This window comes from Rosa chinensis, chromosome 6 (assembly GCF_002994745.2).
Source record: "Rosa chinensis cultivar Old Blush chromosome 6, RchiOBHm-V2, whole genome shotgun sequence".
NCBI classification, from domain to species: Eukaryota; Viridiplantae; Streptophyta; class Magnoliopsida; order Rosales; family Rosaceae; genus Rosa; species Rosa chinensis.
Window position 1 is genome coordinate 47,715,919 of NC_037093.1, and position 27,050 is coordinate 47,742,968.

Below are 27,050 nucleotides of genomic sequence, written 5' to 3' on the forward strand. Positions count from 1 at the left end.
CTCTTGGAAAGGGCGCGAGCATTATATGTGGCGGGAAAGGTCCCTCATAGACCCCATCCATTTGGGCCCTAGGGTTGGCCAACCTGATCATCTCCTCTACCTCTTCACGTCTCACATACTCTGGGCCAAGAGGAGGAGGATTCGCCACAGTTTGGCGAGTAAACTGCAAGGGTACAGTTTGGTCGACCGTTGCTGCTCTTTCCCTTATGCGAACAGTCTGGGGATTAGAGGACTGTTGAAGAGTTACCGCTGGTACGGCCGCATCTTTGACCAACGCTGTTATCTTGATGGGGTTGCCTGCCTGGTCAATGCCATAGTAATTATCTGGGAGTTCATGATAGATTTTCTCCACTCCGTTGCTGTCGTACTGAGTAAACTTTACGGGATCAGCTGGAGTACCTTCACCGGTCTTCTGGATCTTATCCTTTGGTGAGGCTGATGAGGCATCCTTGTTATCACCAATCACCAAAGCTCTTTCCTTATTTTTAGTTGATGTGGCAGTGGCCTTTTCAGGAGGTGTGGCCGCACTGCTGCTGGCCTTCTCGCGAGCGTTTGGTGGAATATACTTACCAGAACCAGAAGGCAGACCCAGTGAGCCAAGGATGGCGTTAGGATCGCCTAGAGCTTTGTTCAGTACTTCTTTAGCCTGGTTCAGTTCGGCTCTCTGCATGGCGACCTCTGTTGTAAGATTAGAACCATCCTTGCGAAGACCTGCCAAATTTAACGCAGTTTGCTTGGTCTGGCTTGCGATGGCTTTCATAACTTCTTTTTTATGTTGACTCTGCTCATCAGCGATGCCTCTAGCATGGGCCTTTACTGCATTCTCTGATCGTGAGATCTGTTGCTTAGTATCCTCAGCATTTTGGGCAATGCGCTAGTCTAGTTCGCGTATGAGCTAGTCCTTCTTCGCGGTTTCCTTGTCAAAGTCAGCAGCTACCTTAACATGATGGTTTTCGATATTCTTCATAATGATCGCGAGTTTTTCCTCAAAGGTCGCTTCCTCTGGAATAGGCTTCAAAACGAAAGCCTCTCTTTCTACACTTTCCACAGCATCAGGAACCGCGATAGTGTTGACAAGCTCCCTTGCCTGGTTAGTAATGACACTTTGACCCTCAGTAGAGGTCGGGTGATTCTCTCCCTGTCCAGTTGACATATTGGATGATTGGGGGTAACGAGAGAACCTTTGAGTCACTTGTTCTTCAGAAAGACCACGACAGTCCGCGCGAAGGTGCGGTCTGTAACTGGAGGTCTTATGCTTTGAGCAGTTAGCGTAAACCTTTTGGTAAGGGTTTTCGCTTAACTTCCTAATGGTTTCGTTAGCGAAAATCTGGTAGTCCCACTGGGCGTGCCAAAATGTTTGACACGGAAATCCAGTATGGTACAAACTGTCTCTTTTGAATGCGCGAGCGTGCCAGCACCGTGGGGTGCAGTCGTCGGGGTGTCCCTTGACCTGACTTCTTGATCAAGCGTTGTGGACGAGGAGAGCACCAACCTCGTCACAATGCTCTTTTCCTGCCTTCTGAGAAATGACTTCTTGCCTTACGGATAAGGGCTTTGGTTGTGATCTCTTCGCGTCACCGAATCGATACTCAACGTTGTAGGTTGAGCAGAGCAATCACTGGGAAGTTCTGAGAAAGCACAGGGTTTGCTAAACCGTATCTTTAGCTTCGCTGGGTTGCGAGGGCGTTACCCATGCTTCGCTGGTAGTATCGGTGTCAGTAGCACTAACAGTCGGCTCTTGAAGAGACTAGGACTGGAAGCACGGTCGCCGGGTTTCAACAAGGTTGAAGGTTTGTTCCGGGGAGGCTTGATAATCCGAGGGATTGAATGATTTCAGAGTTGTCCTTGATTCGTCCTTGAAACCCGGTATTTATACTAGGGTTTCGACTGCTCCTTGCCATAGAAGGATTATTGATTGCAGTTTCCTATTCAATCTCCGCTACCTGACTCCAATAAGGGCTCGTTTTCCTTATGGGTCTTAGAATGGGCGAAGCTGTAACAGACTTATTTTTGGGCTGTAGGTATCGGCCTGTTATGCGAAATCCACTAAAGGATCTTACCAAAATTACTTTTGGGCTCAAACACCTGGCATTATAGCTTAAAGGTACAACGGATTCTCATCATCTCCAATTTTAATTTGTACTAGTTATATGATCTACTACTCAACTGGTAGATATATAGAGTTGTTCTTGATTCGTCCTTGAAACCCGGTATTTATACTAGGGTTTCGACTGCTCCTTGCCATAGAAGGATTATTGATTGCAGTTTCCTATTCAATCTCCGCTACCTGACTCCAATAAGGGCTCGTTTTCCTTATGGGTCTTAGAATGGGCAAAGCTGTAACAGACTTATTTTTGGGCTGCAGGTATCGGCCTGTTATGCGAAATCCACTAAAGGATCTTGCCAAAATTACTTTTGGGCTCAAACACCTGGCATTATAGCTTAAAGGTACAACGGATTCTCATCATCTCCAATTTTAATTTGTACTAGTTATATGATCTACTACTCAACTGGTAGATATATAGAGTTGTCCTTCATTCGTCCTTGAAACCCGGTATTTATACTAGGGTTTCGACTGCTCCTTGCCATAGAAGGATTATTGATTGCAGTTTCCTATTCAATCTCCGCTACCTGACTCCAATAAGGGCTCGTTTTCCTTATGGGTCTTAGAATGGGCAAAGCTGTAACAGACTTATTTTTGGGCTGCAGGTATCGGCCTGTTATGCGAAATCCACTAAAGGATCTTGCCAAAATTACTTTTGGGCTCAAACACCTGGCATTATAGCTTAAAGGTACAACGGATTCTCATCATCTCCAATTTTAATTTGTACTAGTTATATGATCTACTACTCAACTGGTAGATATATAGGTTCATACCATTCACATAGGTTGATCCTAGCAAAATCTATGTACTGGATTCTGTTCCAAGCATTCATATTAGCTCATTAGAATGCGTGAAATTTAAAAATTGTCCTTTGAATAGTAGATTGAGTCCTCTTTTCAGCTACTTTAATATACATGCATACAGATTTATATATTCTACGCCCTTTCCCTAACGCATAAATGATTTTGTTGGGAGAATTCTTGGTACCTTAGTGTTTGTCATACCCTCATTTTGTTAAATATTTTGGACCATTGGATTAGTAATATATCCAATGGTTCAAAATATTTAACAAATTGGTAACTTGTTTAGCCCTTAGCCTTTCTAATTTTATTTTATTTTTTCCTTTTTTTTTTCTTTTAGGGTTAAGTTGGAACAAGACCAAGCAAATTTTTTTTTTTATCTCCAGCAATATTGCACGCAGCCGCATATCAAATTTCAAAAGAATCAATAGCAAAACTTTTCAAAGTCTATTAACCATTGTCTTAACAGCTCCACATAAGGAATCATGGAGATATTGAGAGGTGCCAAGGCGACTAGCTCTGCCACATTAATGCCAACAATCTTGTACCAACTTCATTCCACAAAGTATTACCTAAGCATACAGCTTAAATATATGATACAACTCCAATCCAAATTCAGTCGGTGCATTTAAATCTTCCATATACACTTTATTCTTTGTCTTGCTGAAACCATACACAACAAGTAACACTTTTGCTAATTAATCTCCATAAACCACAAAGCCTACAATCATAGTATAAGTACCTCATACACAAATAAAACAAAAACTCATTTCTAAGAAGGACAATGAAAACAATTTAAGTTAACAAATTACTAATTGTTTATGATATCAAGAACTAGCAATGACTACTTAACAAAATTTAACCCCTGGCACTAATTATGCTACTCATTTCCAATAAGCAAAAATGTTAACACAAACTACTAATTGAATTGAAAACAATAAAGATAGTGAAAACAATAAAGCCAATCAATGTTTGATTATCAATTGACAATTGACAATTATGATTTTTCCTTTTTCAAAAAAAAATAAAAGAACCTTCTATCCTAGGTTCACTGAATTACTTTTAGTTCAATAATCTATATTACTAATTAATTTTATTATTAGTGAATTAATGCTTGTTATTAATGGACAATTACACAATTGAAAATTACGTTTTTTCCTTATTAAAAATAAAAACCTTCTAACCTCAATTCGCAAAATTAGTATTAGTTAAGTAGTCTTTATTACCAATTAATTATATCATTAGTAGTTTCCTTAACCAAATATAATTTTTTTTACATGCATTTTACGACAACGACAACAATTAGTGTAAAAATAAATAATATTTGTTTTAAATGTAGTCAAATGAGAACCTACTTTAGGACTTATTTACTCAAATGAGAATCTACTTTACTCTAATGAGAACCTATTACAATTACCACTTTTAGGACTTAATTACTCAAATGAGAACCTATTTTACTCTAACGAAGACCTTATTTACTTTAATGAGGTTTTTTTTTCTTCTAATTACCACATGTGTTCTCAAAGAGGTTACATGAGTCTTTAGAGTAGTAAATATTATATAAAATAGAATATGTATGAGAAATGTTAATGTCCATAGCTTTACCCGTCCTCATTTGTGTAATAAAGTTCTCCCTTGTGTAATTAAAGTAATATATTGTGTAATTTCCATCGATCGTCGAATTAGTAATTACTTTTAATGGACATAATTTACCACAAATTCCAACAATTGATGAAAAAACGAAAAGTTTTGTTCTAATTATAGTAATTACTCCACCTACAACCTATGTACTAGTTTATGGATAATTTCACAAGTGTGACAATAAATTTGTTATCAAAGTGGTAAATCTTTATGTTTTCATCATTAGTGAAATTATTACTACAATGACTACACATTTTATCACAACCCACAACACTTGATGTAAAAGCGGTAATTTTTGTTCTATTTGTAGTAATTACTCCACCTAAACTAATGTAATAATTTATAGACAATTTAACAAGTATGACAACAAATTTGTTGTCAGAGTAGTAAATCTTTATGTTTTTATCATTAATGAAATGATTACTACAATGACTACACATTTTACCACAATCACAACAATTGATGTAAAAGCGATAACTTTTGTCCTATTTATAGTAATTACTCAACCTAAACTAATGTACTAATTTATGGACAATTTAACAAGTGCAACAACAAATTTGTTGTCAAAGTGGTAAATCTTTATATTTTTGTCATTAATGGAATAATTACTCAATGACTACATATTTTAGCATAACTCGCAACTATTGGTGTAAAAGTGGTAACTTTTGTTCTGATTGTAGTAATTACTTCAAAAACTATACCATTTACAAGATTACCAACCATTTTACAATTCCGATAACATTTGTGTTGTGAACATGGTAAAATTAAAATTAGACAAAAAGATATGTAACAACTCAGTATTGTAAGGAGCTTCTCCACTTGATAATCAAGGTTCTAAATTTGATAAAAGTTGTCCAAATATGATATTTACATCTTTGACCACTCAATTACAATAATCACAACAACTGTTGTCATAAGTCGTAATTGTAGTTCAACTATGTGTAATTTATTATTTTGACAATACTTGTTACATGATTTTTAACAATGTTACATATCAAGAAAGAGTGTGTTATTAATACGGTAACTTTTATTTTTAAAAATGACACATGTCGATATTTAATTGGGTAATCTGTTGACCAATTCAGTAGGTTTCCACTATATTAATTTACTAAAAGTAAAAAAAAATTAAAAAATATAAGGGTATGACATACATCAAGGTACCCAAGACGACCCATGTTGGTGTTAAACTAAAAGCTTGAGCCACAAGTGCTTTGAATACCTAATATGTAATTCAAATGACCATGAAAAACAAAAACAATCAAAATTAATCTTAATTAAAGAAACATGTGCAATAACGATGGACTTGAATCTGTGCTGTGTTTGAGTTAGAAGAGAATCACTGCTTTTGAAAAAAAAAAAAAACAGAGAGTTGAAAAACCTAAATTTTTTTGTTTGTGCGTCATGTAAAGGTTATAAACTTGCAAAGCATAGAAGTCAGGGAGATACCACAACCTAACTATTTTACTTGGCATTCCTTGAAGTCTCTTCCTCTATCATGACAATAGTCATAAAACATGTATTTGTGAGTCACTTTCTTGTAGATTCTTTGTTGTTCTGGGGTCAGTTCATAGAACTCCTTTGAATTCCACCAGTAGAGTTGAGATTCAGAAGAGCAATTGGCTCCAAATGGACAACCATATATATCAAATTCTTGGTATTGTGCCTGGAAAGGTGCTTGAGACCACTTAATCTTTTTCCCACTTGATGCCCAAGATTCTCCATATATTCCATATGCTTCCCTCCACAGACATCTGTTGTGAAGGGTACCTTGCAGCCAACCTTGTATTGTTCTTGAACACTCTAATGGGGATGTTGTCCACAAAAAAGCTATAACCCCAATAAATATCTAGTATGAGATCACCCAATAAATATGACATAGAATCATAGATGTATATAACAACAATCACAACCCTGATTAATTTGTCATATCTCTTACGGAGATGAGATCCGTCCCTGTGAATAGACCCGTATAACAATGATATAAAGGACTCGATCATGAGCCATATGATTAGATCACATTTTCGCTTTAGAGATGCAATCACAATATTGTGGTATATATATAGCAACTAATTATAATAGATATCAAAATATATTAACACGATATATGGAGATTGGAAAGAATAAAGGTGAAAAACAAGAACTGAAATCCGTACGTAGTTTGTAGCTAGTGATTGAGTCTGCTTACACTACTTGGCGATGGTTCCATAGGATTCCATACTTAAGAAAATTCTTTGTGGGATCAAACCAAAGATGAAGTCTTTGCTCTCTCTTCCCATTGTCATTTGCGAAAATATTTGTTTGTAAAGAGTATACAGGTCCATCTGTGCCCAAGAACTCAAAGTCTAGCTCATCATGATTTCCAGGCTTACTATCTGGATGTGAACTTAGCTGTCATCGACGACCCAAAGTTCAGATTCAATAGTAACCTTGCTTATATTAATTTATGATGAACAAAACCAGGAAAAATGTACAAGTAATTTAATTTCTTACATAAAATGTGGCGACAACTCCTGGAGAATGTCTCGCCGCCAACTTTATTTTCATTTCAAAGAATCCCGAACCATAGCCATGCTTGGAATTAAACCCCGATCCTAGCATGCATGTCGGGTTCTTTGATAAGAGAACAAATTTCATAAACATTATATAGAAAGCATATGGATATCGATTAAGAGATAGAACTATTACATGAAGTCCAAAGAGAGCTGAACTTCTCTTCCTTGGTCTAGCTTCGAGATATGATCATTTCCGCATCGAACGACGTAGGTTTCATCAAAGCTAACATTATCAGCGGCTTCACTTGTATGTTTCATTACAACAAGTGCTAGAAAGAAGACCAAAGAAAGCCGCATCATGTACGATTCAGAAAGGTTGCAAAGCATCCCTAAGGCTCTAAGAAAAAAGATTCTCCTATTATATGTTCTAATCCGAACTACAAATAAGCATAAATAATTTTATATCACAGTAAAGATAAAACAATGTTCAAGTAGAAAAGTCTCGATATTTGCAATGTGTATATTGAAATGTTGAACTAGACGTCTAAATATATACAGAAAATGGTGATTGGAGATAGAAAGTCTTTGCTCGATGGTACTTAACTATTATGCTAAGCTCGCATATTCCACGTACTTGATCAATATCGAATTAGTAAAACAAGGCAGAAGCTTAATTTAAACAATTAAAGAGGCAGCTGCAATTAAGAAAATAATAAGTTCTTTTTCACCAGGTTCTTTTCTCTGCTTTTCGGAAAAGGACTTTCGCCTTACGGATAAAGACTTGTGGCGTGATCTCTTACGTCACCGAGTCGATACTTAACGTTGTAGGTTAAGCAGAGCAATCACCGGGAAGTAGGAGAAAGCAAGGATTTGCTAAAGCGTGACTTTAGCTTCGCTAGGTTGCGAGGCGTTACCCTTGCTTCGTTGGTTTCAACTAAGTTGAAGGTAGGTTGCTCCGAAGAGACTTTGATAATCTGTGCGATTAGTTGATTAAAGAGTTGTGTCTTGTTGTCCCTTGAAACCTGGTATATATTTATAACTAGGGTTTAAACGGTTCCTTGCCATAAAAGGATTATTGATTGAAGATTCCTAATCGGTCTCTGCTACTCGAATCCTATAAGGGCTTGTTTTCCTTATAGACTCCGGAATAGGCAAAACTATAACCCAAACCCAAGTAGACTTATTTTTGGGCCGCAGGTATCGGTCCGCTATGGTCAATACTCTTAAGGATATTGCCAAAAATACTTTTTGGCTCAAACATTGCCCCCCAGGCCTCGAGATTAGGCCCGCAAATATTGTAACTGATTGAAGAGGACTTAAGCGACATGACTTATGATAGAAACGAGGCCATTAATGAGGGTTTGCCATTGTCGAACGCCGTTTTATCGCATCGTTTCCCTCACAAAATCTTTTATTTAAATCCAGTCGCAAATGTCTGGATCCATCACATCAGAAACCCTATCAGTCTCTTTCTCTAAACCCATAAACCTCCCAACTTCTCACGCACTCTCATTTTCCTTCAGAAACCCAAAAATGGCTTCGCAAAAGAAAATCATTATTGATCAAGAAGAGGAAATCAATAAGCAAGCCGCTCATGTCTAGGGAACCGGCATGAGTGCCAGGTGCTTGTCTCGAACCTCAATCCAGAGACCTCTTCTATCTGGTTTGCCCAATAACCAGGCCAGATTGGGTCCTACCCCCCGAGATGTCCTTCTGAAAGATGCCATGGCCTTATACGGCCTTCCTATTCACCGCCCCATTCAAGTCTTCCAAAGGACTCCCGGCGACTTTAGCAATTGGGGCCAGAGACAACAAAAAGCTAAGATAGGATTCTAGCCCTCAATGAGCGACAACAAACTCGCCTGGTATCTCGAGGTCAGATGAAGGGATTTGGCTGGCTGAAATGCAATAGGTATCACCAACACTATCGATCTATGCTTCCGTCTCCCTGGTGGCGCCAACCGATCACCTCTAGCCGCCGCCCTCTGTTTCTAGAATACTTACAGCAATACCTTCGATTTTCGCTTTAGGCAGATGGGGATTACGCTACTGGACATACTCACCATCACATGGCTGCCCATCGACTACGAGCCCTATGTACATGGCCAATTTGACTCTGTTAAGTTCCCTTCGCGAATGGATCAGGCTGGTCGTGCTACATTCGCCAGATGCTACCCAAATTGGCAAGGTCATTATCGCGAACAACATGATGTGAATGGCGGCATCGCCTTTCTGGAGTATTGTCTTTGTGAGTACATCTTCTGCGCTTCTGCTAACAAGCCCAATGGTACCTGGAATTCTTTGGCCACTGTCCTCTATAATGGCCGTCGTGTCAGCCTTGAGCAATGTGTATTGGGTTCACTATATCGAGCCCTTTACCAAGCCACCATGCATCCCTTTGAGACCAGCATTTCTGGCCCTCTCTAGATCCTGGATTTCTGGCTACAAATCTACTTCACACAATTCCGCCGACCAAACATTCTGGAAAATCCCCCAATCAACTCTCTCCTGGGACGATGGCTCTGCCAGGACGCAAGGTACGCCTCCCTGCATACTCTGAGTGCTTCTCCTACCTTTACCTTTGGATGACATACCAGACTCGGACCTGGTTCTCAATCAGAGATTCCCACCTCCTCTTCAACATAGGTTCATCCCCGGGGGCCCGAATCAAAGTGACCGAGCCCACTTGGCCTTCCGCCACGCCATCTCTTGCTCGGACATCAGGCTCGCGGCTGACGAGTTCAGCCATGGGCTTTACCACCCAACCACTTCGCTCGCCAACTCGGGTTTGGCCAATTGATACCCTTCCCTCTTTTCGATTCCATGAATTATTATACCTCCTGGCGAAGAATAGGCCCCCTAACCGGGCATGCTCCAGCGCAAAGCACGCTCACCTTGGTAGATCTTCCCCCTTAGGCTAATGTCCTTTATCCCGTCGACAGACTCAACGAGGATTATGACGAATGGTGGACCAAGGTTTATGTCAATTGCTGGGACCTGCCGGATGACGAACTTTTCTTCATGATCTTCCGCTGCCTGGGTTATCTTTGCGAGATTGACTCTCAAGCGCTAGCTCGCTTCCCCATTCGTGAGGCACAGCCTCCACTATGCTGGTAGACCGGAGTGGTCATTCGCGATGAACCAAGGTCGGAGGTAAGTTCCGCTATACTCAGTCTCACAATGCCTTGACTTCCTAATTCTGATAAACTTTTCTTTTCTGCGGGTCAATACTAGGAGTAGAGGGGCGCCGCCAACCACTGGCAGTCAACAAGTCGGTCCTTCCACTGCGACCACTTATCAGGTCGCGAAGCAAAAAGCAGTGGTGGAGGAACCTGAAGTCGAGGACTCTTTTGACGACGAAGATCCTGCAGAGGTAAAGCCTCACATGGCTTCAAACTTATATTTAATCTTGAAACCAGTTGGTCTTAGATTCTAATTCCTAATTTTTCATCAGATTGCTGCTGCCCAGGCCCGCAAAAGAAGTCGACTTGACCTCTCGGGCGACAACTTGGAAAAGGATGAACCAACCGCCTCGCGACTGGTATTCTTCAAAATTCAACCGTGTCACTAAATTTTTCTCTTATTTGGTTGAGTTTTTGAATGTATCTTGTTTCACAGATTCACTGAAGAACCATTGGTCCTTCTAGTCAAGGTGGAGCAGGTCCATCTACAAATGGAGGGGAAGCGGCCTTTTCGCAGGCCCAAGCACCTCCGAGTCCAGTGGTCCCCTTTTCTCAACCTCGTTTTGTGGAGTATCCACCGCCTTCTCCAGTGGTGATCTGAGCATCAGATCACAACTCCCCTGAGGCTGAAGAAGAAACGCACTCCCCTGACGCTCTTGGCGAAAATCTGGAGGAGCAAGAAGTCCCAGAGAAAATGCTGGAGCACATTGAACCAGACGTTCAGCCCCCTCCGGTCGTGGCTGATCAAGATCAAGAGCCCACAATAGCGGAAGTCCTAGCGAACCCAGTAATGGTCCAGGGTATTCCAGTTGTTATCAGCGAGCCGCGTACAAATGAGGTATTCTTCTTTCGCTCACCTGCCTTCTTTTCTTATTCAATTACCCTTCTGTTGACGCTTGGAGTCTGGCATCCCTTCGTAGGGCCAGAGTCCTGTTTCGACTGAGGAAGTGGCGATAACCACCTAGGAAACTACTGGGGAAGGCCATATCAACCCTGAACTGGAGGGACGAAGCAAACAACAATCCTGCCCCCCAAGTGAATGAAGCGGAAGCTGAAGTAGGCCCCCAACCTGCAGTTGAAGAATTGGCTCCCGTCGCCAAGCTTTCTGCCGAACCCTCCAGATCGAAGAGACTTGCTCGCGTTCTCGAAGTGGCCCCTCCTGGTGTTGTGGAAGAAGCTAAGGAGTCCTTCACGAACTTCTGGGTCCTAACTTGCTGGGGCCTCAATGAGTTTCAATATGATTTTCTAATGCAGCCTTAATCCATGTATCACTTAATTATTTGAATGAATGAGTGTAAAAGCATAGTAATGTTTTCCCTAATTTACACATAACACCGGCTAGTTGTGAGCTCCTATCATCCCGAATGAATAAACCTGATGAGATAAGGCGGACAGGTCATCGTTAATTATGGTGTGTCGAACCATCTTTTTAACAAGGTGGATATGTGTAATACTCGGGCTATTTCAGACCCACGCGATAAGAAAAAAACACACACTCCCCTCTTAAGATTGACAGTAAGGAGAATAGGGTATAGGGATCAAAATATCATTCCCATACCCGAATGCCCGGCAGCCCGCCCGAAAGTTTTGTTTGACTTGTGAGTGGATAAGCTGATGGGAAGGAACCCAATCCAACAAGAATCTTCCCAAAAAGGCCAAAACAACGTTCAGCACAAAGTACACATCCTATGTCAGTAGTAAAAGCACGAGAACGACCCGTGAGTCCAATCCCACCGCCAACGCCATCCCCTCCCGTACGATTCCATCTCCCTTCACTATCAGCCGTCAATTTACCCTCCAACAAACAACTATTCCCCCCCTTTTTCCCGGATTCCAAATTCCATTCCAATCCAGTTTAATATTTTCCGAGCACGAACGAGAACACCAAAAGCCCACATTAATAGCGTGGCGACAACGCTTGGCCTCTGTGCTTTTAAATGTGAACAGTATGTTTCTCTGTGCTTAAATTGCTGAGCTTTACACACAAAACCCAAGCAAAGAAAAGAGTACGAGAGAGAGAAGAGAAGGGTTTGAAGATGTCAGGGACAACGGGAGGAGCTCAGGAGGAAGATAAGAAGCCCAGTGATCAATCTGCCCACATTAACCTCAAAGTGAAGGGTCAGGTACGTCCAACATGCAGTTCTTGTTTCAGATTAAATTTGGGTTCTTTTGATATCTTATGCCTGCTACAAGTTTGGTTAGGGCGGCACTGAGGGACTTTAGAATTCTATAACCAAAGACGCTGAAACCTCCTAGCTTAACCTGAACTTGGGTCAATTTCACAGAAAGGTCATGTCAGCTTCAATGTAATAGTGTGTACATTGATTGCTAGAATCTTTTAACTATGTGATAACTAATGTAATCAGTATGATTGTAGCCCAGATATTGAATTATCTCTGTCTTTCCTGATTTGATTTTGACTCCTAGAAATATGAATTCCCTGTTATTTTCAAAGCTGAATCTGTTTTTTCAAAGAATATGCACAACTCTTAATACCCCTCATTGTATTTCAAAGTTTTAGGCTTTAATTCCAACTGTGTTGTTGTTTTCAAGCTAAATCTAATTTTTCAAGAGTATGCACAGTCACTACTAACTCTCATCTGTATAAGTTTTGGGTTTTGGCCCCGTTTTATGTCTCATTAGATTCAAGGGCTGTATTGGAAGAAGAATGGAAGAAAACTTCCAACTTTTGCCTTCCATGTTGTACTTATTTAGAATTTCTCTTTGATTCATTCATTCATCTTCTTCCTTCAAACTTGCACAAAAGTTGGAAGTTAGCCTCTGCTTCTTCCCTCAATCTAATTAGTTGCATATCCGATCTACTCTTGCACACCAATCGGGGACTTGGTAATGTGTTGTGAGACAGTGGGTTGATTAGTTAGTGGTCGTAAAATGTTTTCTTATCCTGCTTCATTTTTGGGTTTTTGTTTACAGGATGGTAATGAGGTATTCTTCAGGATCAAACATAGCACCCAGCTGAAGAAACTCATGAATGCCTACTGTGATCGGCAGTCAGTGGACATGAACTCCATTGCATTCTTGTTTGATGGACGCAGACTCCGGCCAGAGCAGACTCCAGATGAGGTAAAATCTCGAGTTATTTTGACACTATTTCACTATCAAAATTGACTTTCGTACCTTAAACTTTCTTTTGGTGTCTTGTTTAGCTTGAGATGGAAGATGGTGATGAGATTGATGCAATGCTGCACCAAACCGGAGGGTGCGCATGAAACCCTTTTGCTGCTGCGGACTAGATTCCACAGAAGATCTTACTTCGTTTCTTCTATCGAAAGTGGCTCTAATTTTAGTAAGAAAAAAAAATGGATATGAAAGATAATGTTTCTTATTAGTTGTTATGTAATGGAATTCTGAATGGTTGTTGCTGCTAGTCTAGCGTGCTGATGCTAGAGTGGTTGCAACTATTCTGTTGTTCTAATTTCACCATGCATGAAACCCTTTCACTGATGCGGACTGGATTCCACAGAAGATCAAGTTTCTTACTTCGTTTCTTCTATCAAAAGTGGCTGTAATTTTAGAAAAAAATGGATATGAAAGATAATGTTTCTTATTAGTTGTTATGTAATGGAATTCTGAATGGTTATTTCTGCTAGTCTAGTGTGCTGATGCTAGAGTGGTTGCAACTAGTCTGTTGTAATTTCACCAGTCTTTAAAGAGTAATTATTTAGCACAGTTCTTGTGTCGACAAATTCTTCAACATAGATTGGGGTTAATAGAACATCATGATGCCTTGAAACTCGTGTCATTTCTGAGAAGTACATATCAAGATCAAAACTTATGACATTCTGAGAAGTATACAATCCTAAGTACTGAAAACATTAGTTGCTTCAAGAAGCCATGTGAAACAGGTAAAACTGGGAAGAGAGTTAAAACTGTAGTCCAATAATCCCCGTTATCGTATGGAATCCGATCCTTTGCGTATCCTAAAGCAATGACTGAGTAAAGGGTGGCTGAACTCAAGCAGGTATCTGAAGCTTCTGGTTGTTTTTCCAACTGCATAAATAATCACAAAAGATGAGTGAGGGAAGACACACATTACTGCAAATAATCATTGGAATCTAAATATATGTATTTGTAACATTACCTGTGGAAATAATAGTAGAAGAAGTCGCCATAAAGCAGTGTTTGAACAATCCCAGCAATCCATGCTGCAACAGCCAATTAGCAAACAACATAAGTATGGTCTACGGAAGAAAGCAAAATCCCAAGCTAAGCAATATAATTATGAAAATCAAGAAAGCTAACTAGCATCCTCATAAATTGCATGGAAGAACTTGTAATGCTAGGGGCTATGCTCAAAATATTAGACTCATACTCTAATTGGGGACGGAAAGAATTGATTTTAGAGCTTATCGAGTGCTGTTTATGTGAGTAAGCTATTAGTGCATATTCGAGTTGATCATTCCTTTACCAGATGAGAACAGGAGATAGAAGAGCTATTTACTGAAGCGGTGGTCATCGGATCCCTCACGATTTGAGTGTATTAAGTCAATGAGAAGATTAAATCCAAATAAAAAAAAAACTTAAATGCTACGGAATGACCAAAATATTCTAACTATTAAGCCAACAATGTTAAAAAAAGGGTATATATTGCTTATGGTGTATATTTAGACACTAAAATCAAATGATGCCCACATGCATGGAAACTCTCTGGAGCCATTCTTACATCAAAGTTCATAAAATCTGCTTAAACATAGCATCACCCACAATATGCATGCGTTCAGTACAAGTTACAACCACCAATACATCAGGACATATCTCTATATAGAAATGGGAACAGAAAAATGCAAGTGAATAAGAAGAACATAGATACAATGAGTGTGCAGCAGTGAGAGAGAAGAGAAGCATACGTGTCCAATGGATATAGTGTGGTTCAGTGAAGTAGCGGTAAATCCAGTTGAGGATGTATAATCCTCGGTATGCACTGCACAGGTAGTTTAGGATATTAGCACAGCACGAAGGATATACAATAAAATCAAGCATAGATAAGATATTGATAATAAGTTGCATGAAAAGAACAATTGCAATACTGCTGCAGAGGATATATCTAAGTTCTAAGCTAATAATTAAGAAATAAGAGAAAACAGAAAAGGCATTTATATTGTGGATGAAAGATTTTAGAACAATGTAGCTACATTTAGGAGTACACTCAGTGCGGTAGGACCCCACATCAACTGATATAACAAGCTATATTCTTCCAATGAATACACACACACACATATAATATTCAACTGGATACATTAGTAGCTAATACTCTAATATAGTAGTGCAGGCTGGCAATAAGTACATATAAACACGAGATAAAACTGTAACTTAATTGTCCAGCATTAGCTATTTATATAGGTCTAATGAAGGAACCAAAAATATGATATAGAATTGTATTTGTAAAGAAAATATCAGGGTTTTTGGAATACCCAAGGAGGAAGACGTATTGCCCTGTCAAGTTGTCAATATTTCTCGTTCTCTGTAACAGCACAAGCTGAGGAAGGATAGCAACAGCTTCTAAAAATAATGAAAACGACCACATGACCTGGTTCATATTAATAGAATTTAGAAAGCCAAAATTAGTCTACTGCAGCTATTTTCGTGGCACAAGTTCTCTATGAGATGTGAAGAGAGACAGGAAGAACATATGACTACACAGAAAAAAGAACAAGGAAATGAACCTCCTTGAAAGTGAACTTCTCATTGAAAATTAGGGCCAAAACTAGACATGGTGCCAGTAGGAAATGATGGCGGAAGGTGTCTTGGTCTCTATCATAGGACCTGCGAACAATCCTGTGCTGCCTAATGTACCAAACAATTGAAAAAGAACTCCCCAAGAATATTAGCTTCATGACGGTGTTATATAAAGATATGAAATCGGTGAAAATGTCCAAGTAGCGAGTAACAAAAACAAGGGCATAGAGTTCTTGAGTCTTCAAAGAAACACCTGGATACAATAAACAACATCACAACAAATAAAAGAAGTTAAAAATTGGTGGTAGTAAGTAGTAACCAAGTAAATTACCCAAGAAAGGGACACAGACAGAAAGATGCAACAGCTAACTAATCCCCCAGTAACCCAAATATTCAACGGCAAAAGATTCGCGTAATCCAATAAGTAATCAAAATTCAAACTTCAGCCCTCATTGTAAAGTACTAAAGAGATGCCATTTGTCCGAAAGTAGTAAACAATAACAACATTTTGGTTATTACATTGTTAACTGGGCTAGAAGTTAACAATCACTGGTTGTAGTAGTAACAACTAACGAAACAGGGCCATTGTAAAACAGCAAACTAATCCCTAATATCCCAGATACTGAAAACAGAATCACTTTATCCACTAGGTCATAAAAATTCAAACTTTACAACATTTTACTGTTAGCCGAGCCTCATCATTCAGAACCCAATATCCCTCTTCAACAAAATCCAACTTATAAGGGTTCATCCTAACCTTGCAAGCCATTAAACACAATGTCATTGAAATTACAACTTCAAATAATGGGGTTACAAATTCGGTTCAACACAAACTGAAATGTGGCAGATACTATCACGCATTGCCGTCCAATAATAGTAATTACAGATAGATAGAAACAGAAAGAGAAAGAGCAGCAGTACCTGCACAGGATTTGATGGTATGGATCTTGAGGAGCAAGACGAGGACGCTGGCAAGATGGGTCATGTCACCCGCTAATCTGAATATATTCATTTTTGATGGATCCGGGTCTTCGTGGGTTGAATCCGGATCTCTCTGCTGATTTCAGAGGGTGCTGCGAAGCCAAATCAATCACAGGGAGTTGGAAGCTCACAGAGGAAGGAGACTGCAACTCTAATTTCAGTTAGAAGTTTCTGTTCCAGTGATGACGAAATGTCAGCGAGTTATGTCAGTTGGGCCTCTTGGGCCTCTTATAAATCTATATTTTAGAAGGATTAGAGACAAAACATATTTAAATACCTCAGTTTTTAATTTTATTTTATAAGAACTAATGTTTAAACTAAGGGAAAATGGTCCGTACGGTACCCCGCATTTTCCTCCTTATAATTTTTGGTACCTGACAAAAAAAAAACATCAATACGGTACCTGAGGTTCTTTGCCCGACCGAAGATCGGTACATATGGCCGTTAGCTCAGTTACGGAACTTGCCATCTGACAATTTTTTAAGGGTATTTTCGTTATTTTATGTCTTCATCTTCCTTAATCCCAGCCATGTCCTCAATGTTAATAGATTAATGGTAGTGATCATCTAAACCTCTGCACCCGGGTCGCACCAAATCACTCCCCCCCCCTCCTCCTCCTCCTCCTCCTCCTCCTCCTCCACCACCACCGCCGCAGCCATTAGATCACCTACGGCCACCACCACCCCCGCCGTAGCCATTAGATCACCTACGGCCATCACCTAAACCCCGCACACTCCCTCTCTTTCTCTTCCATAAGCTTCTCCCGGAGTCAATGATCATTCAAAGTGACAAAAAGCAAACAGAAAGGAAGAAATACAAAGACCCAGATCGTTCAAAGTGTCATGTTGAATCAAAATCCCTCAAACAATAACAAAACCCACAAGATACAATCTACCTCACCATCTCCGTCCTCCTCCAACTCCTCCTCGCCCTCCTCCGCTGCCCGGGTCGACCCATCCCTCACAGACCTATCCCCACCCTCCGCTCCGTCCTCCTCCAACTCCTCCTCGCCCTCCTCCGCTGCCCGAGTCGACCCATCCCTCTCAGACCTATCCCCACCCTCCACTCCGTCCTCCTCCAACTCCTCCTCACCCTCCTCTGCTGCCCGAGTCGACCCATCCATCTCAGACCTATCCCAACCCTTCGCTCTCTCCTCATGACCCTCCTCTCCTTCACCATCTTAGTCGGCATCAACCTCTTCCGCTAGTTCTTGCAGCGCTCCAAAACCCATGAAATTGATGGTGAGATTCAAATAGATTGGGATAGAGAAATGAAAGGGGAATCAAGGAAAACAAGATTGGAGGAAATTGAAAGGAGTGATGGATTTGGAAGGGGAAAAAATTGAAACTGAAACGTTGGGTTTCTGTTTGTATTGGCTTTATTTTGATAGAGCTTCTGGTAGTGCAACTGAAGAAGAAGAAGAAGAAGAAGAAGGGGAGAGAGAGAGAGAGAGAGAGAGAGAGAGAGAGAGAGAGAGAGAGAGAGAGAGAGAGAGAGAGAGAGAGAGAGAGAGAGAGAGAGAGAGAGATAAAAAATATAATTAAGACATAAAATGACGAAAATACCCTCAAAAAATTGTCAGATGGCAAGTTCCGTAACGGAGCTAACGGCCATATGTACCGATCTTCGGTCGGGCAAAGAACCTCAGGTACCGTATTGATGTTTTTTTTTTGTCAGGTACCAAAAGTTATCAGGAGAAAAAGGCGGGGTACCGTATAGACCATTTTCCCTTAAACTAAAGAACTCATAGCATTGATATGACCCTTAGTATCGGTTAGAATAGTACAAAACAATTATTCTGTGATGAAAATATGAGCACCGAGTAGTTTGTGTAAAAACAAAAACACTTTGCTTTGTAGGCAATCGTTTCTACTTGACTCCACACACTGAATATACGATTATGGCACGATGAAACCAAGCACTTCTATAAAGGCTAGTAGAAAAGGTTTGGCTAGCATAGACAAAAATAGAAACAAACTAGGCAACTATAATCTCATTCCCCTTAGAAGGGTCGAAGGTCTCAACATCAGAACCCTAGCTAGAGCTTGTTCCAGATTACACAACATCGGCTACATTGCAGCCTAAACTACCTAGGGGAGCACAGGCCCAGCATAGGGTAGGCCAACATGGGTCAGCAGGTTGCAATCACGGCTATGCCCGTACAAGTTTTGAAAAAAAGAAATCAAGATCCAAATTCAATCCATCTTCCATTGTAAAACTCCAACTGAATACCACAAGCTATCGTAGGTCGACCTCCACCTAGATTCGGATTCGACCTGCCGCAAATTCCATCGAGTCTTTAGTAATAAAGCAAACTAGCGCGCTTCCGATCAGCTTGATGCATCTGTCTGTGTGAAAAGCAGGTGAAATCCCTCGTACCTTGATCTTAAATGCTAGTGAGTTAATGGGATGTTTGCAATCAAGTTAACACCATCATAAGAGGCTAAAGCCACCAGCGCGTGATCGAACACGACTCGCTTTAACACGATTAGGGTATTTTTCTTTCTAAAACACTAGATGATTAACTATCATTGTTTTATAAGATCTAATTGGAGTTTAGGAAAATGTACATGTGAAGAGAACATTGTGTTTAGCTAGACCCATCATATTCATTGCACGACTCGCTTTAACACAATTAGGGTATTTTTCTTTCTAAAACACTAGGTAATTAACTATCATTATTTTATAAGATCTAATTGGAGTTTAGGAAAATGTACATGTGAAGAGAACATTGTGTTTAGCTAGACCCATCATATTTATTGCATAAAATATTATCATATTCTTTGTATTTATATTACTAACAATGGGCCATATATAGAAGACACTCATTTCAAAATTTTGATTCATCCAATAAGACACTATTAATTATATGCTTTTTCTTTCTACCAAAAATAATTCATTGAAAATAATTTACTGTACTACTACGTATGCTTTGATCCAGAGGTGGAGGGAGGCAGAGGCCCAGTGAATCCCGTGCCTCACTCACATTTTCACCAAAAACTTAATATATATATATATATATATATATATAGTATTAGTGTTATGTTAATATCAGGTTTTTAATATATAAAATATATATATTTTTTTTCATTTTCAGAGAGCACTTCACGTGCTCTTCTTTTGTTTTCTTTGTTGGGATTGTTTGAGGAAGAAAACGTGGGGTCCCACGTTTGATTTATTATTTATATGATATTTTTCTCTTCCTATTTTTTTGACATCAATAATAAAACTAATTACAATTTTTTTTTTAATAAACAATTATTTTCTTATTACTTACAGATTTTTAAGTTTAATAGGAAAAAGATTTAAAAAAATATTCTATTACATCAATAACACACACACACACACACACACACATATATATATATATATATATTGTCAAGTAACAATTCCCAATCAATTCTTTTGTGAAGAGTATTGCTGTCGTTGCTTCTTTTGATTCTTACTACTACTCTATTCTTCATTTAAATATGTTAAGATACTTTAAAAGAAAAGAAAATCCTTGTGCAGAGGAGTCGTTGGGTATAAATAGCTTATTTGATTCATCCCCCGCAAAAAAAAAAAAAAAAAAAAAAACCAAAGAAGAATGATAGTAATTTAGAGAATCCTTGTCCTGAAATTAATGAAAAATATCATTCTGATCCTGGTAATCGTCCTCCAATTTCAACTTATCATCCTAATGTTCAAAATGAAGTATGTAGATATTATCTACAAAAAGGTTCTTGTCAACCTAGAGCTCACGAGTTTCCTGATGATTGCTTGATTTCATATATTGAGAAAGACATTTTTACTAGCATAGATAATGAGACTATCATGCAAGAATTTCAAAAAGTGAAATCTCATCAAGGGCACTTACCATTGTAATAGATAGAAATTGCATTTAAAGATTTTATATATATTTTTTTTTTGTGCCCCAGTGAACCTAAATTCCTACCTCCGCCACTGCTTTGATCTATCCTATAATTTTATATTTATATGAAGCGCATTAGGTTCAGACTTACTAATCTAATTCTAACATAAATGCACCACGATATGATAATTTAGATTAGGAAGCTGGACCATTTGAGTCATTGACTTGGGTGCGGAAAACGAAGTCAATTCTATGCAATTTTCATTACTAAAATTAGTCGGATCAAGAATCAAAAAAATTTGTAGAAAAACAATCCAAGACATAAATTCACCGATTCTCTATTATGTAGCTCTTCAATCTAAATTGAATGCCAAGCCTATAGGAAAAGACCAAAAAAAAAAAAAAATAGAGGTCAATAACAAAATAAAATAAATTTGGAATTTCAGTAAAAGCTAATATAATAAACCCACGACAGACCCATGTGCGGCCCGCCGAGAGTAAAAGCGTGCTCTGTAGTATATGTGAGAATTTACCAAAACAGAAAAAAAGAAAGAAAATGATAAAAAATGAAACTTCCTTAATAGAGAGAGAGGGAGAGAGGGGGAGGTGGGTCGGCCGCTTTTTACTTGTCTCTCGTCTTTGACAGTCACTCACACAGAGACAGAGACAGAGATAGCGCGAATCTCAATCAACGGAGAGAGAGCACTGAAAATGCAATATATATAGAGACTCACTCTTCACTCGCTCACCCTCAGCCAAATCGGTAACGGCTACTTTTGGGGTCAAGTGATTCAGTAACCACAGCAAACACAATAGTAGTCTCTCTCTCTCTCTTCTTTGTCTTTACATTTTGGCGTCTGGACGGTTTTCCGTTGCTGCTGCTGCTGCTTCTGCTTCATAAAATGGATTACAATAATGACGAGTAAATACCCTTCCCTCTCTATCTCTCTTTGACTTGTGGGTTTGAAGATTTATGTGATGAGTGATAATATTATTGGGTTTGTGTTTGTTTTCGGTTTGGTGTGGCAATGTGGGACTGGGGGTTTTGATTGTTTGCATGAATCTGTGCAGGCATTTGGGTGTGGAAAATTGGGTATTGATTTAGGTTTTCATTATTTGGAGATGATTGTGATTTAAGGGTGATGATGTGGGGTGGGATTTGTGATTTACTTGGTGGGTCATTGTTCTTTGCTTTTTGTTTTGCTTTATCATTTGCTTAATTTCTGTACTGTGTTGCTTAAAAGCAAAATGCCCATTTGTAGATTACGAGAGTGCTTTTTATTCTAGCTGTTCTATTACCGAAGCGTCTCTTTATTGATATATGTGTTTAGCGTTTTACATGTGCAAATTTCGTTTCTTTTGGATTGTTGGTCGGTTCTCAGTGCTCATTGTTTGGCTGTTTATTTGCTGAATGAACTTCTATTTTTGTGAAATTTATAAGTTGTTGCTTTGTAGATTTCATTGCTAGTTCTGCGCGCTTATGTAAAATCACTTGGCATTGGAATGTAAAGAGAATGGAAGATTTGTAATATCCCTTTTCGTCTGAGTTTAACATGTGCCTTTGTATAAACTTTTCCACTGTGGATTATACTTGAGAATGGAGTATTGTGGTTTTCCTTTCAGTTGTTTGAGGTAATGGTGAACTTGTTGCTGACCATTTTTCTGTTGTTGTTTGTGAACCGATAATAGTCAGCGTTGGGATTGGCACCGGAATCCTCGTATCCAAAAGGACTCCAATCACGGTACGTTGTTGCCATAGTTCATAGTTTGCTAATAAATAGCTGTACTAGATGAAGTTTGTGATTTCTGTCCTGGTACTATTGTTTCTTGCAGACATATCTGAATGCCTGTGGAATGGAGTGCCTCAGAATCAAGAGGACCTTTCTTACATGTTGGATGATGAAACAACCCCAGTTAAGGCTTGTGGGGATTTGGCCTATGAGGTTAACCAAAGAGGTTGGTTCATTTGTTATTTTCCCTCAATGTCCAGCATTATTGCTTTTCCTGGATTTGCAATAACGAACACCGTCCTTTTTTTTTTTTTGTTCTTTTAATGTCAGAAATGAGGGTTTCAGATAATAGAAACAAGGAACCAGAAGAACAGAGAGAATCTTTCGCGCAAGTAAAAAGGCGTCGGATGCTACAATTTGATACTGAAGCAATGGATTCTTCCCTTTCAAGTGAAGACTTATCGTCTACATTCTTGAAATCAAATGTCTGTGCTGCGTATCTACTTTCTTGTATGAGTTTTTTGCAATATCATTCATAGGCTGATCACGAAAAAACACAAATAATTTGCATATCCAACTACTTTTGAACTTGTGATGTCAATAAGGGCATATTTTTGTTTCTTCCATTTATGCTACAGAGATGCTATAGTATTTCATTAGGAAGGGAATGGCTTTTTATATCTGCAACTCATCTGTGGTAGATATTTCATATTGGTGTGCTGGATGTATGCCTAATGGTAGTAAAATTGTCTATGCCCTTCTCAAAAGAGTAACTCTGTCTATGCGACTACAGTTTCTCTAATAGTCTAGCTTTGCATTTGATTTTGTAAATGTTAGAATGGAGATTTAGTTTTTTCATTGAGTGGCCATTGTATGCATTAGATCTAAGTTTTTCTTAAAGACAACATATCAGTACCTATACGGCATATATCATTGAATTTTCCTACATTTACTTTTCTGTTCTTTATTCAGGAGGGGGTTGATTCAATTGAGGAGGCTTTTGAAGCAACAAATTGGGTATCTGGGTTTTCAGGTTTGTCTCTTCTAGAAGAAATCTTGCTGGTGGTCGCTATCCTTTGTTGAATCATCTTTGCTACTTAGGAGATTCTGATAAGCAATTATTATTATTATTTTTTATTTTTATAGAAAATACATCTGCCTCTGGCTATGAATGCCTAGATGAATCACCGGATAGGTGGATTGATGAGTGCTTCAATGATCCTGCTGATATGCAATTCAGCCCTGATGATATGTATGCTTCTTAAAGCTCTATATTTTTGGTTCAGTCGGCCATTTACAATAATCTGATTGCTTTGTTTGTGGTATTCAGGAATTTCTCTGGTGCATCTGATGTTCATATTGACATTACAAGTAAGTTATATTGGTTCTTCATTAATAGTTTGTACTTTCTCCTTTGTTCCCATATGATTTAACCCCTCGATCACTTCTGAGTGTGTAAGCTTAATTTTCTGTTTTAGAGTTGTGCGACATCCAACCTGAGTATCATGCAAATGTGATTCAACAGCGAATTACTCGAGCACCTCGAAATATCATATTTAGAGGTATTTCCTTGTTCTTGACATTTCTATGTTTACTGTATTGCATGGAAAAAGGATCAGCAATCTATCTTGAACTTATTGGATGATTATATGGCAACTTCCTAGACTTGTATACAATAAACAAGCGATGAATTACAAAGGTCACTGGAGATGTTGTATATATTCTGTCTTCAAGAGTGTTTTCCTGCTGCCTTTAATGTAGATATTATATGTCCCCAAACCCACCAAGATTCTCTGCCTGGATCATCAAAGATTATGCTATGAAATTATTGAATAAAAAACCAAGTACTTGAGGCCCTCTGTTTCTGTGCATAGGTAGGAAGTCTTACATTCGGACTCCCACTAAGCTGGCTACTTCTGTGGCATATCCATTTGCATTCATTAAACCCTCTGGAACCCATGGAGCTGTAACTCTGAAGGACATAAACCAGCGGATCCGCACTCCGCCACCTTCAAAAGCAAAGCAAAAAGAGCCTGAACCATATCCCACTTCAGCCTTTTCTGGGAAACCTGTCGTTGGCAAAACTAAAATTCGCACTGAAGGAGGAAAAGGCAGCATTACAATAATGAGAACCAAAGGCTAAGAGTTACAATCTTGCCTTTCTGATGCCCTTCTGCTTTGCCTGCTAGATTTTGTGGATGAATTTTTCCTGTAATATTCTAAAGCAGTCAGGTATAGAAGTGAAGCTTCTTTTTTCTGTCGACTTGTTTTGGGAAATCATAAATCACATGAGTGTTTATGTTTCCAAGTATGTTCTAGGCTTCTAGCTGTCGTATAGTAGTATTATACATCGCATGACTGAGAACCAAAGTCTACTAGGTACTAGTTTGTATTTGTTTCTCAAAAACCATGTTATGCTTTCAGGAATTCCAGTATATGCAAACTGTGTATCTAGATTATGTTTCTAGAAGGTGTATTTAAGCTGAAAAGAATGCAGACTGTAACTGGTTTTGCGTGCATTGAGGCATCATTTCTCTCTTTTGTATAGCATTGAAAAATAAGTCTTGGAGCGTAAATTGTTATTCTGAACATCTTAAATCAGACTGACTTCAGAAACCTTGCTTTTGTGCTGTTGAAAATTGAAATCAAGATTACATAAATCAAAATCGAGGGTAGGGTAAGCATGTATAGGGGAGCTTAGAGCCCAAAGCTGGACATCCGAATTGTTTATGACCAAGGGCAGCTACAATATCATCCACAAAATTCTCTAAGACACAGGAAATAAGGAGATTGTTTCGAACAAGAAATTTGATATCTTGAATTAGAGTATGCAAACGCAGGGGGAGGGGGGCAATCTGTCACAAGCTTAGAGTCTGCTTCAACTAAGATGCGCTTGAAGCCATTTTGGAGATCATGAATCAAACCACTCTTAAAGCTCTGCATTCAGTTGTAGGAACTGAAGAAGAACTAATGTTATTTGCACCAGCAAGCAGTGGCAACCCAGCCTCAACCTTATGACAATACCAATGGCAGCTTCATAATTATTGATAGTCATCGAATTTTAGCTTGACAAAGGGGGAAGGGGTATCAACCATCCAATTATCTGAACCATTACCAACTTTCCAAAGGACTTCTGCTTGCAACACTGGTCACTGGTCTACTCCTCCAAGCATAAGAAGGAGAGGTACTTAGATAAGCCTCCCAAAAATTTAAATTTGAGATGTAAAGAGCTTTGTAAATTGAGAAATCAAAGCAATTGGACTGATCAAAATTATCCAACCTTGTTTGGCTAAATTGCCTTTGGTAAGACACATTTGATCCCAAGAGCGTCAGTGTATCTTTTTTTTTTTTTTGTCTTTCGTATCACATGTCAGTGTCAGTGGCGGAACCATGTTGTAGGCTGTTTGGGTTATAGCCCAACCAAAAATTATTGATATGTTTTATATAGTATATGTGCTTCCTATTACATAGAACTGCAGTTGGTTCAGTTGGCTAAGTTGCTGTATGCTTAACCTTTTTATGACAAGTTCAAGCCCCCACTTGCCCCATTTTTTGTGTTTTCTGCCTCTTTTTCTGGTTTTTTTTTCCACCCATTTTCTTCTCCATGTCTTCTTTGCTTACAATATTTTCTTCTCTTGTTTCTATTCTTCTTCCCCCTATTTTTTTCTCCCTTCCTTCTTCTTGGTTACTATTTTCTTTCATTGTTTTGTATATTTTCTATAAGTGTTTTTTTTATAGAATTTTTGTAAATTCCGTGTTCAATTCTTGTGTCTTAAAATTTTTAGAAAAATTATTGACAAAAAAAAAAAAAATCTTATAAGCAACCTTAGATTAGCCCACCCCACTTTTGTATCCTAGTTCCGCCACTGTCACCAACAATAAAATCAATACACAACTCTTTTTCTCTTTAATAATAGCAATAACGTCATAATCCGTCTCTTTCGACGTATACTTTTTCTCATAATAATGTACGATTTCTTTGTACCTTCTCTGGTAGAAAAATCCCATTTTTGTGAAACAAACGTATGTTAAAGGAACATTCTCAACAAAATGGAAACCATCTTTCCATACTCTTCAAATTGTTAGATCGGAGTTGTGTTAACGCTGTAGAGTCCTAGTGATCCGTTCACTTGGAATAATCTCCTATCCTATCGGTACGTGGGACGAGCGCCTGAGCCAATTTAAGTACCAGCGCAATGAAAACGAAGTTCGAGCATCCTTGTGGTGCAGGCTTCAAGGGTAAAGCTGAAAGCAAGTAAGAGTTGTTAGAAACTCCCAACCTTCACATGTCTCTACTCTCTACTTTCAATGCTTTTGAATTTTGATGCTCTAAAGAGTACTTTCTGCTAATTTGATTAGCCAGAAAGCTCCAAAGGTCGTAAGGGACGAAGTGTCTGCTTTTTTCCCTCAAGGGATTAGAGACCAAGTTTAGAATTCTTGGAAATGACCATTGCATTCGGCCGACCACGTGTCTGTTAACGTGTAGGTATAGTTGAAGTTGTGTTGTGATGATGTGATGGTCCATCTTGGCCTAACATTGACAGTTTGACATTGTGATGAGTCCGAATCTTCA

The 27,050-nt window shown here is 38.9% G+C and overlaps 3 protein-coding genes across 4 annotated transcripts; 2 read left to right on the plus strand and 1 right to left on the minus strand.

The window, feature by feature from the left end:
- Positions 1-12,144: 12,144 nt before the first annotated feature.
- On the plus strand, positions 12,145-13,829 carry LOC112173993 (small ubiquitin-related modifier 1). Its single transcript, XM_024311678.2, has 3 exons — positions 12,145-12,342; positions 13,154-13,303; positions 13,387-13,829. The coding sequence occupies exons 1-3, from the start codon at positions 12,256-12,258 to the stop codon at positions 13,447-13,449; spliced, it is 300 nt and encodes a 99-aa protein (XP_024167446.1). The 5' UTR covers positions 12,145-12,255; the 3' UTR covers positions 13,450-13,829.
- Positions 13,830-13,963: 134 nt separating this feature from the next.
- On the minus strand, positions 13,964-17,109 carry LOC112173992 (ER lumen protein-retaining receptor). The gene is made up of 6 exons (XM_024311677.2): positions 16,838-17,109; positions 15,904-16,169; positions 15,652-15,767; positions 15,088-15,161; positions 14,322-14,385; positions 13,964-14,230 (listed from the first exon to the last, which is right to left on the minus strand). Exons 1-6 carry the CDS (start codon positions 16,926-16,928, stop codon positions 14,194-14,196), a joined length of 648 nt encoding a protein of 215 aa, XP_024167445.1. The 5' UTR covers positions 16,929-17,109; the 3' UTR covers positions 13,964-14,193.
- A 4,222-nt stretch (positions 17,110-21,331) lies between these two features.
- Positions 21,332-25,018, plus strand: LOC112172646 (protein XRI1). Of its 2 annotated transcripts, none has more exons than XM_024310067.2 (9): positions 21,332-21,669; positions 22,437-22,489; positions 22,581-22,703; positions 22,823-22,962; positions 23,450-23,510; positions 23,624-23,729; positions 23,808-23,848; positions 23,956-24,039; positions 24,352-25,018. In XM_024310067.2, the coding sequence occupies exons 1-9, from the start codon at positions 21,650-21,652 to the stop codon at positions 24,618-24,620; spliced, it is 897 nt and encodes a 298-aa protein (XP_024165835.1). In that variant the 5' UTR covers positions 21,332-21,649; the 3' UTR covers positions 24,621-25,018. The 2 variants fall into 2 exon arrangements, with proteins under 2 accessions (XP_024165835.1, XP_024165834.1); XM_024310066.2 differs by having other exon boundaries at positions 21,334-21,669; positions 22,808-22,962.
- The last annotated feature ends 2,032 nt before the right edge of the window (positions 25,019-27,050 follow it).

What these genes read in the sequence shown, in the direction of transcription:
- LOC112173993 (XM_024311678.2), top strand. Translation starts at nt 12,256, where the DNA reads ATGTCAGGGACAACGGGAGGAGCTCAGGAGGAAGATAAGAAGCCCAGT. An exon ending in ACCTCAAAGTGAAGGGTCAG is followed by an intron (nt 12,343 to 13,153) that starts GTACGTCCAACA and finishes TTTTGTTTACAG; the next exon opens with GATGGTAATGAGGTATTCTT. An exon ending in CAGAGCAGACTCCAGATGAG is followed by an intron (nt 13,304 to 13,386) that starts GTAAAATCTCGA and finishes TGTCTTGTTTAG; the next exon opens with CTTGAGATGGAAGATGGTGA.
- LOC112173992 (XM_024311677.2), bottom strand. Translation starts at nt 16,928, where the DNA reads ATGAATATATTCAGATTAGCGGGTGACATGACCCATCTTGCCAGCGTC. An exon ending in TACCATCAAATCCTGTGCAG is followed by an intron (nt 16,170 to 16,837) that starts GTACTGCTGCTC and finishes TATTGTATCCAG; the next exon opens with GTGTTTCTTTGAAGACTCAA. An exon ending in ACACTATATCCATTGGACAC is followed by an intron (nt 14,386 to 15,087) that starts GTATGCTTCTCT and finishes TGGCTGTTGCAG; the next exon opens with CATGGATTGCTGGGATTGTT.
- LOC112172646 (XM_024310066.2), top strand. Translation starts at nt 21,650, where the DNA reads ATGGATTACAATAATGACGA. An exon ending in TGTTCATATTGACATTACAA is followed by an intron (nt 23,849 to 23,955) that starts GTAAGTTATATT and finishes TTTCTGTTTTAG; the next exon opens with AGTTGTGCGACATCCAACCT. An exon ending in TCGAAATATCATATTTAGAG is followed by an intron (nt 24,040 to 24,351) that starts GTATTTCCTTGT and finishes TTCTGTGCATAG; the next exon opens with GTAGGAAGTCTTACATTCGG.